The sequence below is a fragment of the Martes martes genome (genome assembly GCF_963455335.1).
Source record: "Martes martes genome assembly, chromosome: 9".
In the NCBI taxonomy this organism is placed as follows: domain Eukaryota; kingdom Metazoa; phylum Chordata; class Mammalia; order Carnivora; family Mustelidae; genus Martes; species Martes martes.
In genome coordinates this window covers 61,334,158-61,350,702 of record NC_137896.1, presented here as the reverse complement: position 1 = coordinate 61,350,702, position 16,545 = coordinate 61,334,158, and the positions used below count along the sequence as shown (strand labels likewise).

At 36.6% G+C, this 16,545-nt stretch overlaps 2 protein-coding genes across 8 annotated transcripts in view; one reads left to right on the top strand and one right to left on the bottom strand.

Annotated features, from left to right (window-relative positions):
- Window positions 1-16,545, top strand: part of RHOQ (ras homolog family member Q) — a 50,887-nt gene that overhangs the window by 31,617 nt on the left and 2,725 nt on the right. Inside the window, exons 3-6 of one of the 3 annotated variants that reach the window (XM_080813751.1) lie at window positions 493-657; window positions 986-1,081; window positions 2,676-2,785; window positions 4,381-5,764. In XM_080813751.1, the coding sequence (XP_080669877.1) occupies window positions 493-657; window positions 986-1,081; window positions 2,676-2,785; window positions 4,381-4,384 (375 nt within the window). In that variant the 3' untranslated portion in view covers window positions 4,385-5,764. Of the gene's footprint in view, window positions 1-492; window positions 658-985; window positions 1,082-2,675; window positions 2,786-4,380; window positions 5,765-16,545 lie in introns of those variants that run through there. The other 2 variants (XM_080813750.1, XM_080813752.1) reach the window with 2 other exon arrangements.
- PIGF (phosphatidylinositol glycan anchor biosynthesis class F) overlaps window positions 4,709-16,545 on the bottom strand; it is a 114,876-nt gene continuing 103,039 nt past the window's right edge. For 4 of the 5 annotated variants that reach the window (XM_080813745.1, XM_080813748.1, XM_080813747.1 and 1 more), the window contains one exon: window positions 4,709-5,029. In XM_080813745.1, the coding sequence (XP_080669871.1) occupies window positions 4,916-5,029 (114 nt within the window). In that variant the 3' untranslated portion in view covers window positions 4,709-4,915. The remainder of the gene's footprint in view (window positions 5,030-16,545) is intronic. The other variant, XM_080813749.1, reaches the window with a different exon arrangement.

The following is a 16,545-nucleotide window of genomic DNA, read 5'->3' as shown; positions in this document are numbered from 1 at the left end:
GGTTATTTAACTTCTATGCCTCCTTTTCCTGCAGCGGAAAACAGGAATAATAGTACTTATGTCATGTAGCTGTCAGGAGGATGAACTAAGGAATGCAGGGGAGAGCGTTCTGGATTACGAACCGACACACAGTAAACATTCAGCATCTGCTAGTCATTATAAATTAGAAGAGTCAGACAACTTCCAGCTTTAATCAATTCTTGGTGCAAACATCTCAGTTTAAAATGTTTTTAGCGATGGCTTTAGTAATCACGGTGTATTTTCTCCAAGTTCCCTTGTGGTTGTTAATGGTGTTGTCATATTCTTAGCCCACTGGTAACCTCAAAAGGAAGAATAACAAACATAAATGGGATTACCTTGTTTCGTGTAGAGTGCCACACATTCTGTTCGAGGAATTCTCCTGACTTTGCTTCTACGACCATGTAACCTTACATAACCTATTATTAGTCAACTAAAGAGATGGGAATAATGAGGTTTTTCTCTCTTCCTTAGGAAGACTATGATCGTCTGAGGCCTTTATCTTACCCAATGACTGATGTCTTCCTTATATGCTTCTCTGTGGTAAATCCAGCCTCGTTTCAAAATGTGAAAGAGGAGTGGGTACCCGAACTTAAGGAATATGCACCAAATGTACCCTTCTTATTAATAGGAACTCAGGTATGTCTGCTTTGATTTTACCCATTTAAGAATAGTCTCTTTGGCCTCTCTTGTGGTGTTGCTTTGAGACAAATAGTCCTAAGGTTTAGCAAACGATATGCATGTTTAATCTCGGTTGCAAGTTATAATAAATTCTACTTATTATAGAAAAATAAGAATTTAGAAAAGCAGTGCCCAAGGAAAGCAATCCTACCAGTTGGCTTTCAAAGTGAAGTTCATCTGTTTGATCTTTTTTGGGTATGTGGGATTAAATGGGACTTTGATTTATCTTTGATTTATCTTTAAAGACTTGTAACATTATGGGACATTATTGACCTTTCTTGATTAGATTGATCTCCGAGATGACCCCAAAACTTTAGCAAGACTGAATGACATGAAAGAAAAACCCATTTGTGTGGAACAAGGACAGAAACTAGCAAAAGAGGTAACAGAACCTTTATAGAACATAAAAATAAGTGTAAAAGCAGCTTGGGTGATAATTGAAACTAACATTTATTGTGCATTTACTGTATACTGGGCACTGTGCTAAGTGCTGTTACATGCATTATCTCATTTAATCCTTGCACCTGCTTGGGTGGGTCTGTGACCAATGGGGGGTTGGCAACGTCAGATAATTTGTCAGGTCCCGTACATAATAAATGGTAGAGCTGGGCTGCAGGGAAGGCCTGACCACAGTGTCCAGGTGCTCACACCTGCACGACACTGCCAACAATATTTTCCATGTAAGTTACCTGTAGAAAGAGGCATCAGAGAAAGCCCATTTAAATCTTTTAAACGTTTATAGTGACAGAGCAGACTCTGTTTTTGGTGAAGACCCATGGAGTAGGTGGTGGAATGGCATATAGGATGAGTTTAAATCTATAGTTAAAAACAAAAAATGATGGCTGGGCTTGAAAAGAAATGTGCTGAATTTTTTTTCCAGTCTTTTTATGAAAGATAGAAAATATTAGCATTCTAGAAAATATACCACTATGATGTGCCTAAAACTTGTAACTTCTGTTCTCCTTCACCCTGAAGCTAGGCTTACTTTTCTCTTTGGCCCTAACATTATTGGATTCAATTTTTTTGATATGACTTTAATAGGACTTTGTGGAAACAGAATCTAATAAGGTCTTTTAAAACGTACTATCAGGAGGCAGAAGAAAGCGAGAAAACTTTTTGGAGGACAGTTTTTCCTAAAACAAAAGACAAATAGCTTTGCTGACACATTGCTTTAGAAATTCCGTGTATTTAATTTCATAATCCCTGGGAGAGAAGGAAGTTCTAAAATGTCATAGAGTAAAACTGGTAAATGAAAATATTGGTGATTTAACTACTTAAAAATTTGATACATCAAATGCCAGAGATAAAATTTAAAGTCATAAAACAAACGTGACACATATGGCTGAAAAATGGGTTAATATACTTAGTATACAGGAGTTCCTTACATATAAATTAATCAGAAAAAGACATCTATACCCCAGTAGAAAAATGGGCTATAGCATCAGTGGAAAATTTATCAAAAAATATAGATTGCCACTGAATATAGGAAATCTGTTCATAGTCCTTAGTAGTCAAATGTAAGTTCAATTTCTGCCTATAAAATTGGCAAAAAAAAAAAAAAAGAGAAATTAATTATTATAGCAACCGTTCCAGGATGCAGGACACTCTCTTATATCATTGGTCATTGATAGCCAATATGCAGAAGCCTAAAGTCGTGCACACTTTTGATCAGGCAATTCCATATGTAGGAATTTATCTTAAAAAATACTATTACAGATGGGCTTAAAGAGATGGTTACGAAGTTGCTGCATTGTTTATAACAGCAAAAAAAAAAAAAAAGCCCATGTATCTATTAAAAATTTATACTAATAGCCATTGTGATGTTTATATTATGTAGTTTAAGGGGGGAAAATGGTTGCAAAACACTAGGATCCCACCTGAAGGCCTGTTGGCAGCATTTGGGGCAGTGGGTTTCTTCTTCAAATACTTTTACCTGGCTCCCTTGCTTGCCCTCTCCTGGGGTTTGCCCCCGACAGTGGCCTTTCCTCCATGTCTTGAGTCCCTGTCTCTGCATGCTGGATGCCCAGGGATTAGCACTCGGCTTCTGGAACATCTCTTCTTCTGCACCCACCCTCCCTAGGCCCAGGTGAGCTGCTGTCAGTCTTGTGGTTTGAAAAGTCTGCCCCTGAAGATTCCCAAGTTCCCATCTCCAGCCTGACCGTTTCCTTAAACTCCAGACTCGGTTATCCAGCTGTTCACCCAACAAATCCATCTGGGTGACTAAGCATCTAAAAATTCACATGTCCAAAACAGAATTCCTAATTTTATCCTCTGTGCCCGTCCTCCCAGTTACTCAGCTCAAAAAACCTTGAAGTCACACTCAACTTAGCTCTCGCTCTCCTGTGTGGGCAACCAGGCAGCCAAAGCTCTTGTCCTACCTACAGAATCCATCCAGCATCCACAGGCCCCTCACCATCCGCTCCTCTAACAGTCTGGTCAGGCCTCTTCGTCTCCAGCCCGGATTACTGGAACAGCTCTGACTCACCTTTCTGCTTCTGTCTGTGACCCCATGTCCACCTGTTATCAACACAGCAGCCTGAGTGAGTCAAAAATACAAGCTCGATCAGGTCACTGCTCTGTTCACAATCTTCCACTGGCTCCGCAGCTGGTCCCAGAGGCCTGCAGACCCCGGCTATGTCCGCCCTCACTGACTGTAGTCTAGGCACATGGCCTTCTTGCTGCATCCCCAGATTTCGGACCAGGGGTCTTTGTACTTTTGCCCCTCCCTCTGCCTGGAGTGTTCGTCCCTATGGAACATTATTTTCTCACTCCTTCAGGTCTCTGCTCAGGTGTCACCTTCTCAGTGAGCCCTTGCCTGATCTTGTCCCCACTCCCTACCTACCGTCCTTCCCCAGTTGTCTCCAGACCACATGTTCCCTTCTGACATTCAAACTCTAGTAGCTCGTGGTGGTCTTCTCCCTCTAAAATGTAAGCTTCGTGAGTCTGGGAGACTTATTTTGTTCCTTACTGTATGCTTTCATTTGGCAAATAAGAATGCGCACCTGAATTTCCAGTGAATGAACAAACGGAGCCTCTCCTAGAGGAGAAGCCAAAGTCCTTATTCCGGCCTCAGGGCTGCCTCATCGGCCGGCCTCACCGCTTACCAATCGCTGCTGCTCCCTCTCTCCTGCCCTTCTGGCTTCCTTACCATCCTCTGAAAGCTCCACTCATGCTCCCGCATCACCGTCTTCCCAGGGTGGCTCCGTCCGCCTGGACGTGGCCCTCACTGCTCACACCACTTTGTTGGGAAGCTTCCCACCTGTGTCCTGTGCACGCCCCATCTCCCCCGCGCTGGTGCTCTGAAGTGCACCGTACCATCCACCCTCGGTTCCCTTGGTGGGCCCCTCCCCCAGGAGAATTTAAGAATGTGTAAGCATCACACAGCAAGCACTTTGGTCTTTTGTTCAGTTCTCTGACATTATCTCCAGCACCTAAAACAGTGCTTGGCATATGGTAGGTAACCAGTAAATACGTGATGAATGACATCAATTTTCATAGAGTAAGGGTGGAAGAATATACACTTACCTTTTAGTTGGCTGTCCCTGGGTTTTTATGAATATGGATGACGATTTCATTCCTTTTGCATAGCTGTTATTTTCTCATTTTCCTTATAATGGTGTGTTGTGTCATACCAACTGTGTAAAAAAGATTTTATGTGTTTGTGATTTCTTTTTCTCCCAGATAGGAGCATGCTGCTATGTGGAATGTTCGGCTTTAACCCAGAAGGGATTGAAGACTGTTTTTGATGAGGCTATCATAGCCATTTTAACTCCAAAGAAACACACAGTAAAAAAAAGAATAGGATCAAGATGTATAAACTGTTGTTTGATTACGTGAGAAACATCTTCAGTGGCCAAGGAAACTGTCCATTTCTCTTAAAAAGCATATGAAATGCTACAACTATACCCAGACCTCTTATAAATAACGAAGCAGTTTAAAACTTGAAAGAAAAAAAAAAAAAAACCTTAAGAATGTTTCTTAAAGGTCCAAGAAGCAGCAAACAGCATCTGAAGCCACAATCTATTATAAATACTTTATTTCAACTAGAAGGTACAATCTCTCAGGGGTTTCATAGTTTAAAAAGCTACAATCACACCATGTTGTAACTACATTAAAAAACAGTGCTGTAAATGGAACTGCCTGGCTTAGACCATAAACATTTCTGCACAGTCTTTATGGAATCTGCACAAAGAAACATCTTCTCCCTTTGCTCCAATTAATTGTTCTTGTATGTAAGTTGCTTTCTATTCCAGTATATCCAGAGTGGTGAAATCACAAGGCCAGCCACGTAGCCAAAGGTCGCTCCAAGCGTACAGGAGATGGGCCATACCTGAGGAGAGAATGTATGAGATCAAAAAAGAGTAACTGTTTTATTATAACTTGAGCACAAGTTAAGTGTAACCTAAATATTTCTATATTAAAGCTTAATGTGCTTTCTTAAAGAATGCCAAAAGTGTAATAAGGTCATAACTGCATTTATCATGAACACTAAAAATGTACACATTCTAGTTAATGTACATTTGACTGTAACAAGGCTTCTGGCGACTGTAGACTTAGTTTGATGCTCCCCAAACTGCATGAGATACATCCTAAAATTACAAATTAAAATTCTGGGTCAGACTTTGTCATAATCTTGGACTTGATATAGCTGTCTGAAGTAGTTGGCAATTTTGTCTTTTAATTTCCACCTTGGCTTATGTAATTAGATGACATGAGATGTGTGTATGCTGACCAAACTACAAGAAACTTTAAATAGTGCTAAAGAAAAGAGACCTAGAATTTGAGCATGTTATATGGAATTTGTAACAAAGTAACTGCTTCTGTAATAATACTGATGTTACCTTTCAGACACAGGTATTGGAACCATAGCAGAAGTTCTAGAACCACAACTTAACGTACACACCTAAAAGTGTCAGTTAAATGCAATACTGGCTTTTAAATACCCATTTTCTCCAGCCGTATTACATTTTGCAATATTAGATCAAGCAAGCCAGAAATAAATAATGTTGATTTCTTTTCATCCACAAGCAGTGCATGCTAGTCCCTAGGTGAAAGGCCCTGCTTTAAAAAAAAAAAAAAAAAAAAAAAAAATTTATGTTTATCTGTGAGGCTTATTTGGTATACTGGAGCCTTTTCTAATCTTTCTCTGGGGAATCAGGCTGCAGAACTGTGTTAGAGGTGAACCATCTTAATTACTAGTTCTATAACCTAATTATGCTTCCTCATTTGGTCTGCTATGGATCTGCCTTGATCCAAATGCGATGCAACAGACAATAGTGTTAGACAAAGTTTCAGTGTGAACAAATTAATGCAGTTCAGAGAAGCATAATCTAACCCATACATTTTTCTCCAGCCTTTCCTCCATTTAAACTTGCTGTTGACTAAGCTATGATTTATTTATGTCTTTGGTGAGCTTCTGTTAATTTCCATGACTTGAGCTAATAGCTGTGTCTATTGCACAGATTGGGTAATGGAACACTAAACTTTTATACTTGAAAATGACAGCCTTAAATGCTCATATCAGTCACAAATCTAGGATGTACTGTCTTGTATGTGAGCTTTGTAGAGATTTTTAAAAATATAAGCATCATCTTCCCCATTGAAGAGTGAAGAGTCTACTGGGTAACTAGTCAGGATCTTTCTCTCTGAACTGGACATCCAGTGGACGTCTTCTTTCTCCCAAAGTGATGGTTCATATTAAGTACCATGGCCTTATGTGTGCTCAAACGGAATCTTTATGTAACTTTCTCATTTAATTTGGGTCGATTAATTATTAACTATTTTTAGATACAACTGAAAGGAATTGCATAAATCAGTATATTAACTGTGTTGTCCAACACATGGTATAAGAGAATTAAGAAAGTAAAGTATTATACATTTCCACCTCGCCTTTGGGGATTTGATGGGGATTTTTTTTTTCTTCTTCAAATTCACTTCTGAAACTTTTCATACTTCATTTACTAGCCAATTAAAATTAAAGTCTAGAATTTGATCTGCCCTATGAGAAATGGACTAGAAATCTGGGAACAAACTTTGGTGTCACTCTGTTTCCTGCCTGGGGCTCAGTTTCTTCATCTATAATAAACATGGGAGGTAGAACAAGAGGACCTCCAACATCTCTCCCATTTATCAACTCTTATGATTCTCTTCTTTCTTATTCACAATATTCATTGTTGGACATTACCTTTTCAGCTGCACATTCTTAAGATGGTAAAAATCCTGTATATAGACTATTAGAACTCTAAGCAAAGATGATTGTATCATCTGAACCTGAGGTGCCTTAGGTACTCTATTGACCTTGATGGGGTTTGGAGTTTCCCATTGCTTATTAAGAGCCTCTTCATTGCTTTGATTCCTTAGTATTTCTTTTTGCACTCAATCCTTCCTGCCACCCTAACTAAAAACCAAAGATTTGTTTTCTATTCATAAGCAGTTTGTAGAAAAATTGCCTTATTTTCAGAAGCACATCTTCATTGAAGATTTAAGTTTCAGCAGAAATTGAGACTAATCACTTGAACAACTTGTTCAAAGTAGTCAAGTAGCTGGGAAATAAAATACTTCAAAAATATCTTACTGACATGAGTTTTGCTAGTCAATGCAAATACATTGCTTGAAATAAGGTCATGTATGAATGAACTTAAAAGAAACGTAGTTATATTTTTTGCATATAATCAGTTCTGAAGTTCTTAAAAAATAATTTTAGGGGCTCCCTGAAATCTCATTTCTAATACTTTGCTAACTTGTACCCTTGTTCTGTCTCTACAGATACATTTTAGGTTAGCCCATGTTGAATGATCTTATTTCCAATAAGTAGAGCCTGAATTAATGGTTTTATTGTGAATTAGTTACTTTAGGCGTTGCTTCATTTGATTTTTAATTATTACTCTTAAGTACCAAATTAAATACTGGTTTGTTGGTTGTTGTTTTTTAAGTGATTGTTACTTTAACAGTGTCCCATCTTAACACATGGGGTTATAAATAAAATAATATGCATAGTTTACTATCTATGTAAAGCACTGAACTTCTTACCTTAGTAGTTTTTATTTAACACCCTATGTAAATGTTTGGGATAACACTCATTCCTCTCTTTCTCATGCTGTAAGTCTAATCACCAGCCAAGGGTGAGCACCTGCACTTTGTTAAAAAGTGTCAAAGTGTAGAGACAATAATAATCCATCATGAATCCTAGCCAAATTCCAATTTGAGTCACTAAATTCTACTTGAATTGCTTTGTAATTTCAGTATGGCTCTTCATTTCCAAACACACACACACTCACTCTCTCTCTTTAAACAGCTGCCATGCTGCGCCTCCAGTGGAATGCCAAGATGAGCTCTTGGGGTTTTCCATTTTAAACTAGGTACTTGTCTTACACATAGAGATGTTTCTGTTTAACATTCTTCATGCCACAAATAGGCTTAAAACCAAAACAACTGTGGTATCATCTACTGAATAGACAATCCAACTGCAATGCTACAGACATTTCTCCAAATTATGCTCATCTGAGATGGCTATATATAATTATCTTGTTTTGTTTAAGGAAAATAGAAAACTCAAAGACATTCATGTAAAGGAAGTCATTCACAAGTGTTTGCCACCAAAATGACTTTCTTCTTTTTATCCAGTTTTTTATAAATTAAAAAATTTTAACCACTAAATGGACTAAAAAAATATCCTGTTGTATGACAAAAGATAATTTATCATGCAAGTGGGTAAAATTATTACAATTACTGTTAAACCTATTTTAAAAAATGAATAGCTACATCACATGAACAAAGTGTCTTGCTACTTACTACTATTATCCTTTCTCTAAATCAAATGACTCCTTAACATTGTTTTTCCATCACTTAAACCAAAAAGGTCAGTGTTCTCTTCAAATACTCAGCATTAAGAAAGGCCTAATATGATAGGGTCTGGGAACCTGGTACCAGCAATAAGTTGTGTTTCCCTCACAAGAAAAACAATTTCACCGTAATAAGCCAAAAATCAATTTCTTAATAAATAATATATAGATGTAACTTTGTATGTTTTCTCTGTTAAATCCATGTTATGGCTAGTTTAAAGACATTTCAAAATTATATAAGCTTATTTCCACCTGAAGACCACACTGCTCTCTTCTGATCAGGCATTACTGATGTATCTATATAGTGTTGGGACTTCTCAAAACACGTTCTAAGTAGTACAGAATAATGATTCAAGAATACTAATTTTTGTATTAGACTGGATTTGAGTCTCAGCTCTGCCATTTATTAAATACGTGACCTTGCACAAGTCACCTAATTTCCCTGTACCTTGGTTTCTCATCTGTGAAATGAGGATCATCATAAAACCCACCTCACAGGATTGCCGTAATGATTAAATGAGATAATACACTATTATTATGCAGCTCTTAGAACCATACCTATAACAGTATTTGGCACATAGCACATGAGCTATTAATAGTACATAGTACTGAGCTATTAATAATCTTTTAGTCCATATTCCTAATAGACACAAATAAGTTGTCATTATAATCTAGACTACCATCATTCCCCAAATACACCATCTCTAAATCTGCTATTAAAAAATTCCTCCCCAGGGGCACCTGGGTGGCTCAGTGGGTTAAAGCCTCTGCCTTCGGCTCAGGTCATGATCCCAGGGTCCTGGGATGGAGCCCCGCATCGCATCGGGCTCTCTGCTCAGCAGGGAGCCTGCTTCCTCCTCTCTCTCTGCCTGCCTCTCTGCCTCCTTGTGATCTCTGTCAAATAAATAAATAATCTTTAAAAAAAAAATTCCTCCCCAAATTTTAAATTGTACTTTAAAAAGCTACATCTAGGGGTGTATGGGTGGCTCAGTCATTTAAGCGTCCAATTCTTGATTTTGGCTAAGGTCATGATCTCAGGGTCATGAGATTGAGCCTGCCTGCTAAAGAATCTCTTGTCTTCCTCTCCCTCTTCCCCATCCCCTCCCCCAAAAAACTAAAAATAAAAACTACATCTGACAGAATTCATGTTTCCTTCTTGTCAAACATGATCCATAGATTTTATATGTATATATTATACCATTTTATGGGCTCAAAGACCCCATCTATAGACTCCTGGTTAAGAATCCCTGTATTCTTCATCATTCAACCCTAAGAAATATTTTTATTAACTGTTCTGGTTGATCTAAGTAATACAATGACCCTCTACATTTTGGTTCAGAATTTTAAGGATCAATTTCAGTAATGTATTCAGTAATTTATTTGTTACATGATTTGAGAGTAAAAGGCTTAATTAAATCTATTTTAATTATAGTCTGCACAGTATTCCGTTCCTTTAATATGTATTAAATGCAGGTAGGTCTTTAATCTTGTATTGTCACTGAAATGATACCCACAAAGTTCCTGACATGACCATGGAACAGCTGGTTAGTATGTCACTGAGTACAGCAATTTACAAGCTATTGCAGGATTCTTAAAATGATGATCAGGTATTTCAAATTAGATGACAATTTCTTCTGATGCCACTTTCAGATATTCAATGAAAGTTTTAAAACAAATGTATAAAAACATTGGGCTCCTTTTAAAAATACCTCCTATTTCACTTAAAAGCTTTACTTTGCTTTTCTGGGAAGGAGCACAATCAGTGGACTGAGAAGGGGCTGAGCTGAGGAGCCAGGTCAGCCACTTACTTGGCTGTGTGGCCTCAACCAGATCACTGACCCATCTGAGCCCGTTTCCCAATGTGCAAAACAGGGGTAATACTCCCTCTTGTACTTAAAATGTAGGGCTATTTGTTATTAAAGCTGTAAAGTACCATGCATCAGTTATTATTCTGTATATGTTTTACCTTGAAAAAACTAAACTTATGTGATCACCAATATATTTCTTAGGTAACTGACACTAATAGGTGATAATTAGAAGTGGAGATTTAGAACAAATAATTCATGAGCAATGTTATGTTGTAGGAATACATTCTGTAGGAACTACTCCCTTGTCCTGGTAATCCTCTTTAATACATGCCATCCTTCATATGGAATGTCTGGGGAATATAAAGCTAATGAGAAAACTCTCAAAAGCCACACAACACACTGCATTATGTTAATCATATGTAGCCTCACCTCAGGAATAGAAGGGCAATTCCTGTTCCTTGCTGTCATTTTTCATAAATTTAAAGAAGTGTAAGTACAAAACCAACCACTTAGTTAAACCAACCACTTGGTAGACATTTGTGTCATTTTTAATAGTCTCCTATGAATGACTCTATTCATTCAAACTCCATTCATTCAAAACTATTGAGCCCCTACTAAAAACCAAGCAGTTAAATTGAAACTAAGATTTGATTTTGGATATTAAAATCACAAATTCTTAAAAAATAAGTGCTATCATTTTTGTAAAGGTACATGATGTCACAGATACCACAGGGAAACTGATCTGGTTGCAGATCAGAAAACCTGGAAACGGTGTGAGTTGTGAGAACAACTCATAGTCATTAGGATTACTGGCTCTTTCAGATAAAAGGGAGCTAGTTTTAAACTTCTCACAAGCTACTTTTTAATGTTTATTGTGCTTATCACAAATGTGTGTTGCAGGACAGATCAAATTCATCTTTCAAAGCCTGCTGACAATTATACTGGCTTTAAATGATGATTTATATTTTACTCTGTATTTGGTTGTTAAGTGAAGTGTTTTGCTAGATTTTCTTAAAGCAAATGCTATTGTTTAGTGTGGGAGTACATTATAGATGAATTTACTCATATGGACGCATTTCTCTGGTGGTAAATCCGCACCATTCCAGGTGCACTCTACACTCTCCCATGACCAAGAGCACAGATTTAGGAAGAGCTATTTGCAGAGAGGTGTGTGGTCTCCAATCTGGAAGTTTTTGCGAAAGTGACAATACATGGTCAAGATCAATACATGGTCAAGATCGTACAAATACGATAGCCTGGCTAGCACCATTCTTTTGCTGCTGGCAGAGCATTATCAGCATGTTTACCATACAATGAACCCACCTTTTAAATACAAAACCATTTTCTGTCAAGTATTACAGGTTTTCTTTTCCCATGCTTGAAACATAAATCATATTCAAATAAAATTCATATAAGTTAATACTTATTTTGGTCTGTCTATATAGTGTTATATTGATAAAATACATATATTGATAAAAGAAATACCAATTAGCCTAAAGACGTGCCACTCTTCAATAATTAAATGCATGATCTTAGTTTTATCCCTCGTTCTAGCAATATTTCCAATAATCCTTGTGCTCTCTAGCTTTAATTTATGGAAGAATTATCTATAGCATCTGTGACTTTGGAAAATGAATATACATTTTTCACAAATAGTAAATTTGTAACCTGATAAAACTAAAGAAAACAAAGATTTTAACATATAACGATGCCTTAATTATCTGTTACGGGAATAAGTACAAATATTTTTAAACAATTTTAAATTGCTTTAAAAAAGTCTTAAAATCAATTTTGCTTTTTAACTTTATAGAAAATAAGTACACTCAAAAGAGATGTGATTATCTGGTTCAATAACATTTTTAGAGACAGCAGCACTCAAGCCCAGAGTTTAAAGGCAGTTGTGGGTTTTCTAGGCACAAAAGCTTTTGCATAGTAACTTCAAATTCTCTCCTACAAATGTATTAAATTTTATGGTCTAAAATACATACACCACAGTGGTCATGGCATATATATGAAATTCTTATGTGTGGGAAGAAATGCAATACAGTAACTACTCAAGCTTTTCCAAAGAGATCTAAACTATGAGAGAGAGAACAAACGAAAGAGAAAAGGAAAGGGGAAAGGGAAAAGGGAAAGGAAAGAGGAAAGAAAAGGAAAGGAAGAAAGGAGAGAAGGAAGGAAGGAAGGAAAGATGGATGGAAGGAAGAAAAAGGAAAAGGGACAGGAAGAACAGTTACGTTTCAGAGTTCCCGGTAAGGAAAAGAATCAGGTTTGGATCCTAAGGCTTCCTTTTATCAGCCCAGTGATGTTGAGCAAGATGTCTACTCCTCTCCCCACACTTCGACATTCTTATGTGTTAAATGAACAATCAATCTTGGAACACTGAAACAAAATAAAGCTAAAAAAAAACAACCCACCTTGCACTACACTTGTTTGGATTAAGTTACCCGTGGACAGTGCCAGGCCCCATGCCTAGTAAAAGATCTACACATTTTATATTTTCTTTTTATTGCCATCTAAGATAGATGTTGGACAGAATTGAAAATTATGTCAAATCCAAATACCCTACATACCAAAGAACAAAAAGATGAATTAAACAATCCACTCTACCAACTGAAGGACTGTTAGGCAGAATGAATAAATAACACAAGGAGGCAATCAATGCACTCTCCTCTAATACTTTGAGAACCCAAATAATGGAATCTGCATTTTTTTTGGAATGCTAAAAAGTCATTAAATGACTCCTTTTATAGATCACAAATGCATATAACATTGATTAAGCGGTAACTGTGTGTCAAGTTCTGAACTAAGTGCTTTAGACGGATTATATTATTTAATCCTCACTAGTAAGCGGCAGAGCCAGGATTTGAACCTAGTAATCTGATGCCAGAGCTCTTAATCATCATGTTATCTGTCTATCAAGTAATAAAACAAGTGGGTTTAAAAACTGCATGGCAAATTTCCTTTGCTCAGAATAACCAACAACATTTCCTAAACTTCCATTAGTTTTTTTTATCAACATAAAATACTGGCCTATTTTTTTTTTTTTTAAGATTTATTTATTTGACAGAGATCACAAGTAGGCAGAGAGGCAGGCAGAGAGACAGGGGGAAGCAGGCTCCCCACTGAGCAGAGAGCCCCATGGGGGGATTGATCCCAGGATCCTGAAACCATGACCTGAGCCAAAGGCAGAGGCTTAACCCACTGGAGCCACCCAGGTGCCCCAAATACTGGCCCATTTCTGTTAAAGGAAATAAGACATTTTTCCAGATGAAAAGCACATAACCATTCTATAAAACTCAGAGCATATTAAATCTGAATCTAAATTATTATCAAATAATTAAATTCCAGTCCTGTGTAATATCAAAATACCTGTTATACTTCAATTGAATACATGCTTTGTACACAGTAAGAATTTAAATACTTACTAATTAGCTATTTAGTTACAGCAAATAATTATAATGTACACAGGTTTTCCACAAATGTTTATTTTGTCAGTAACTAAAAAAAATCAGCATTTTCTGGGAGTGAAGGCTATCTGGGTTATGGGCATTTTTAATGTTTGTTTTCTCACTGATATTTAAGACAAGTAATTATGGCACGGAATGTCTTGCAAATATTTTTTTAAAAAACAACAAAAATTACCAATAAGGTTACTGGTAGCCACCCTACCATATTCTCTTTAATCAAATCCTTCTGCTGCCTCCTACAAAGTGAAGGCTTCCTCTAACTATAGAGATGCCTACTATCTTTTGTCACTTGTCATTACTTAAAATTATTTAAAACTCCTTTAGTAAATGAAAAAACTTTTTTTCTTTGGGATTACCTATTTTCAATGGGTCTTCCAATCATTTGGTGATGAAATGATATAAAAAAAAACCCCTAAGCTTGAAACTGCATCATTTTGAAACTCACATCATTTTAAGTTTATGTTTGGCCTCTGGAACTTTATACAGAGTCAGATTTGAGTTCAAAGTAGAGGGAACTGAACTAATACATGTAGAAGTTTTTGTGGGGTTGTTTGTGTGTGTGTTTTTAAAGAGGAAATCCTTAACTGGATACTCTTGTTTCTCTGACTAGAATATAAATAAAACCATATCACAATCCAGAGGAGCTTGCTTTATCATAAACATAACGTATCTGTACTGGGCTAGAAGAACAGAGAACTAAAATCTCTTCTTTAAACATGTTATATTTTAGATAATATTAAGTACATTGAGTAGTCTCTTCTCATGAAATTTTGCTCTAGAACCACCCCCCCCCCCCCGCCAAAAAAAAAAAAGAAAAAGAAAAATCTCCATTTTGAAGCAACACTGTATTTCTTTTTCAGGTTTATTGTTACTCTGGCAGAGTCTGTCAGTATCATGAGCCACACCGAGTACTGACTTTAGGTAGTTACTTAGGAAAAACAGAGCAAAACAAAACACCTTGCTTGAGATTAAAAAGTGAAGGAAAACAAAGAAGCCTCATCATTTCCCTAGTTTATCAGCAAGTAACTGCTAAGAGAGAGAGGGCCAGGTGATTATTATATGAATAAAGATGATTACATTAGTTCTATCATGCCACCAACAGCATGTATCATAATTTTTAAAAGGTCATAGTGAATACATAGGTCATTAACTAAGAACACTCCGAAAACAACCTGACAGTAAAGACAAAGAACAAGTAATAGTCCAGTCGAATCAAAAACATTCTTAAGGAAGACCAACACTTGTTACATAAATAAGCTAGCTAGAAAGTCTTTTTTTTAAAAAGTAATTCAAATGGGAACTTCACATTAATTTAAAAAAGTGCACCCATCAATTTGGATCCAGCTTACCTCTTATTGTGAACAAGCGCAGAGGTAGAAAAGTCTGAGTCAGTAGCTAACAGCCTCAACAATCCAAAACAGATAAATCTATTGTAAATCATTAACACATGTATTTTCTATGCATACCTAAACCCAGATTTGGGTACATCTACTCCCCATAATTCAGTTTCTACTTCTACATAGTCTTATAAGCTTATGATTTAGCCATTGCATTGTATATATTGTAAAATATCAAACATTAACACTCTAAAATATTCTATCTATATGCAAACTGACATGTTAATCATACATTACCTTACCAACTCACTAAAGCTATAGCCCATGGTGCTTTATGTGCCAATACTTTGTATTTAGACTTAATTGCATATATCTGAAAGTAATGAATCTAATGCAGGTTAAAACACAATTTTCTATATGTACTATCTAATGATTCTGATTATCCTGCTCCGATTTAGAAATCACTGACACTACTGAATGAAATTAAGTTCCGTAAGATGGTAACTTGAGTACAAACAGATCTGCATCTCCCAGTATAAAAGATACCTTTATCAGTACGAAAACCTTGAGAAGGGTATTAGCGATACCCCAACCTCCAGGGATTTCTATAATATACAATAAAGGACTGTTACAGCGAAGGGCAAACCCACCAGACTTATCGAATGTAAAAGAACAACCTGTCTGTCTAGGAGACATGACATCTAATAGAACAAAGAATGGACTTAAAAGTAGGCATTTAGTGCAAGACATATAATCCAAATCCCTTAAAAGCCTTTGGAAAGTGAGACACACATCACTTGAGAAAACTGGGCAAATATGTAAAGATTATGTTTAAATATGATAATCACCATAATTAATAGTAAATCAATAAATGTGAAACTATAAATAATCTAAATATTCATTAATAAACTGATATATGATTTTACTCAAATAATGGAACATTACTTGTATGTAAATTTTCACTGACAAGGAGTGAGCTCCATAACATACTGTTGACAGAAAAAAAAAAAGGATTAAAAATGACAATATATACATCACTCATCATCAGGGAAATGCAAACCAAAACTACAAAGAGGTGTTACCTCACACCTGTCACAATGGCTAAAATCAACAACACAGGAAATAACAGGGGTAGGTCAGGATGTGGAGAAAAAAGAACCCTTATGCAGTGTGAGTGGGAATGCAAACTGGCACAGCCAATGGAAAACAGTATGGAGCTTTGCCCCAAAATTAAAAATAGCATTACCCTATGATCTGGGACTCACACTACTGGGTATTTACGCAAAAATACAAAAACCCTAATTCAAAGGGATACACGCACCCCTACGTTTATAGCAGCATTATTTACAATAGCTAAATTATGGAAGTAGTCCAAGTGTCCATCAACAGA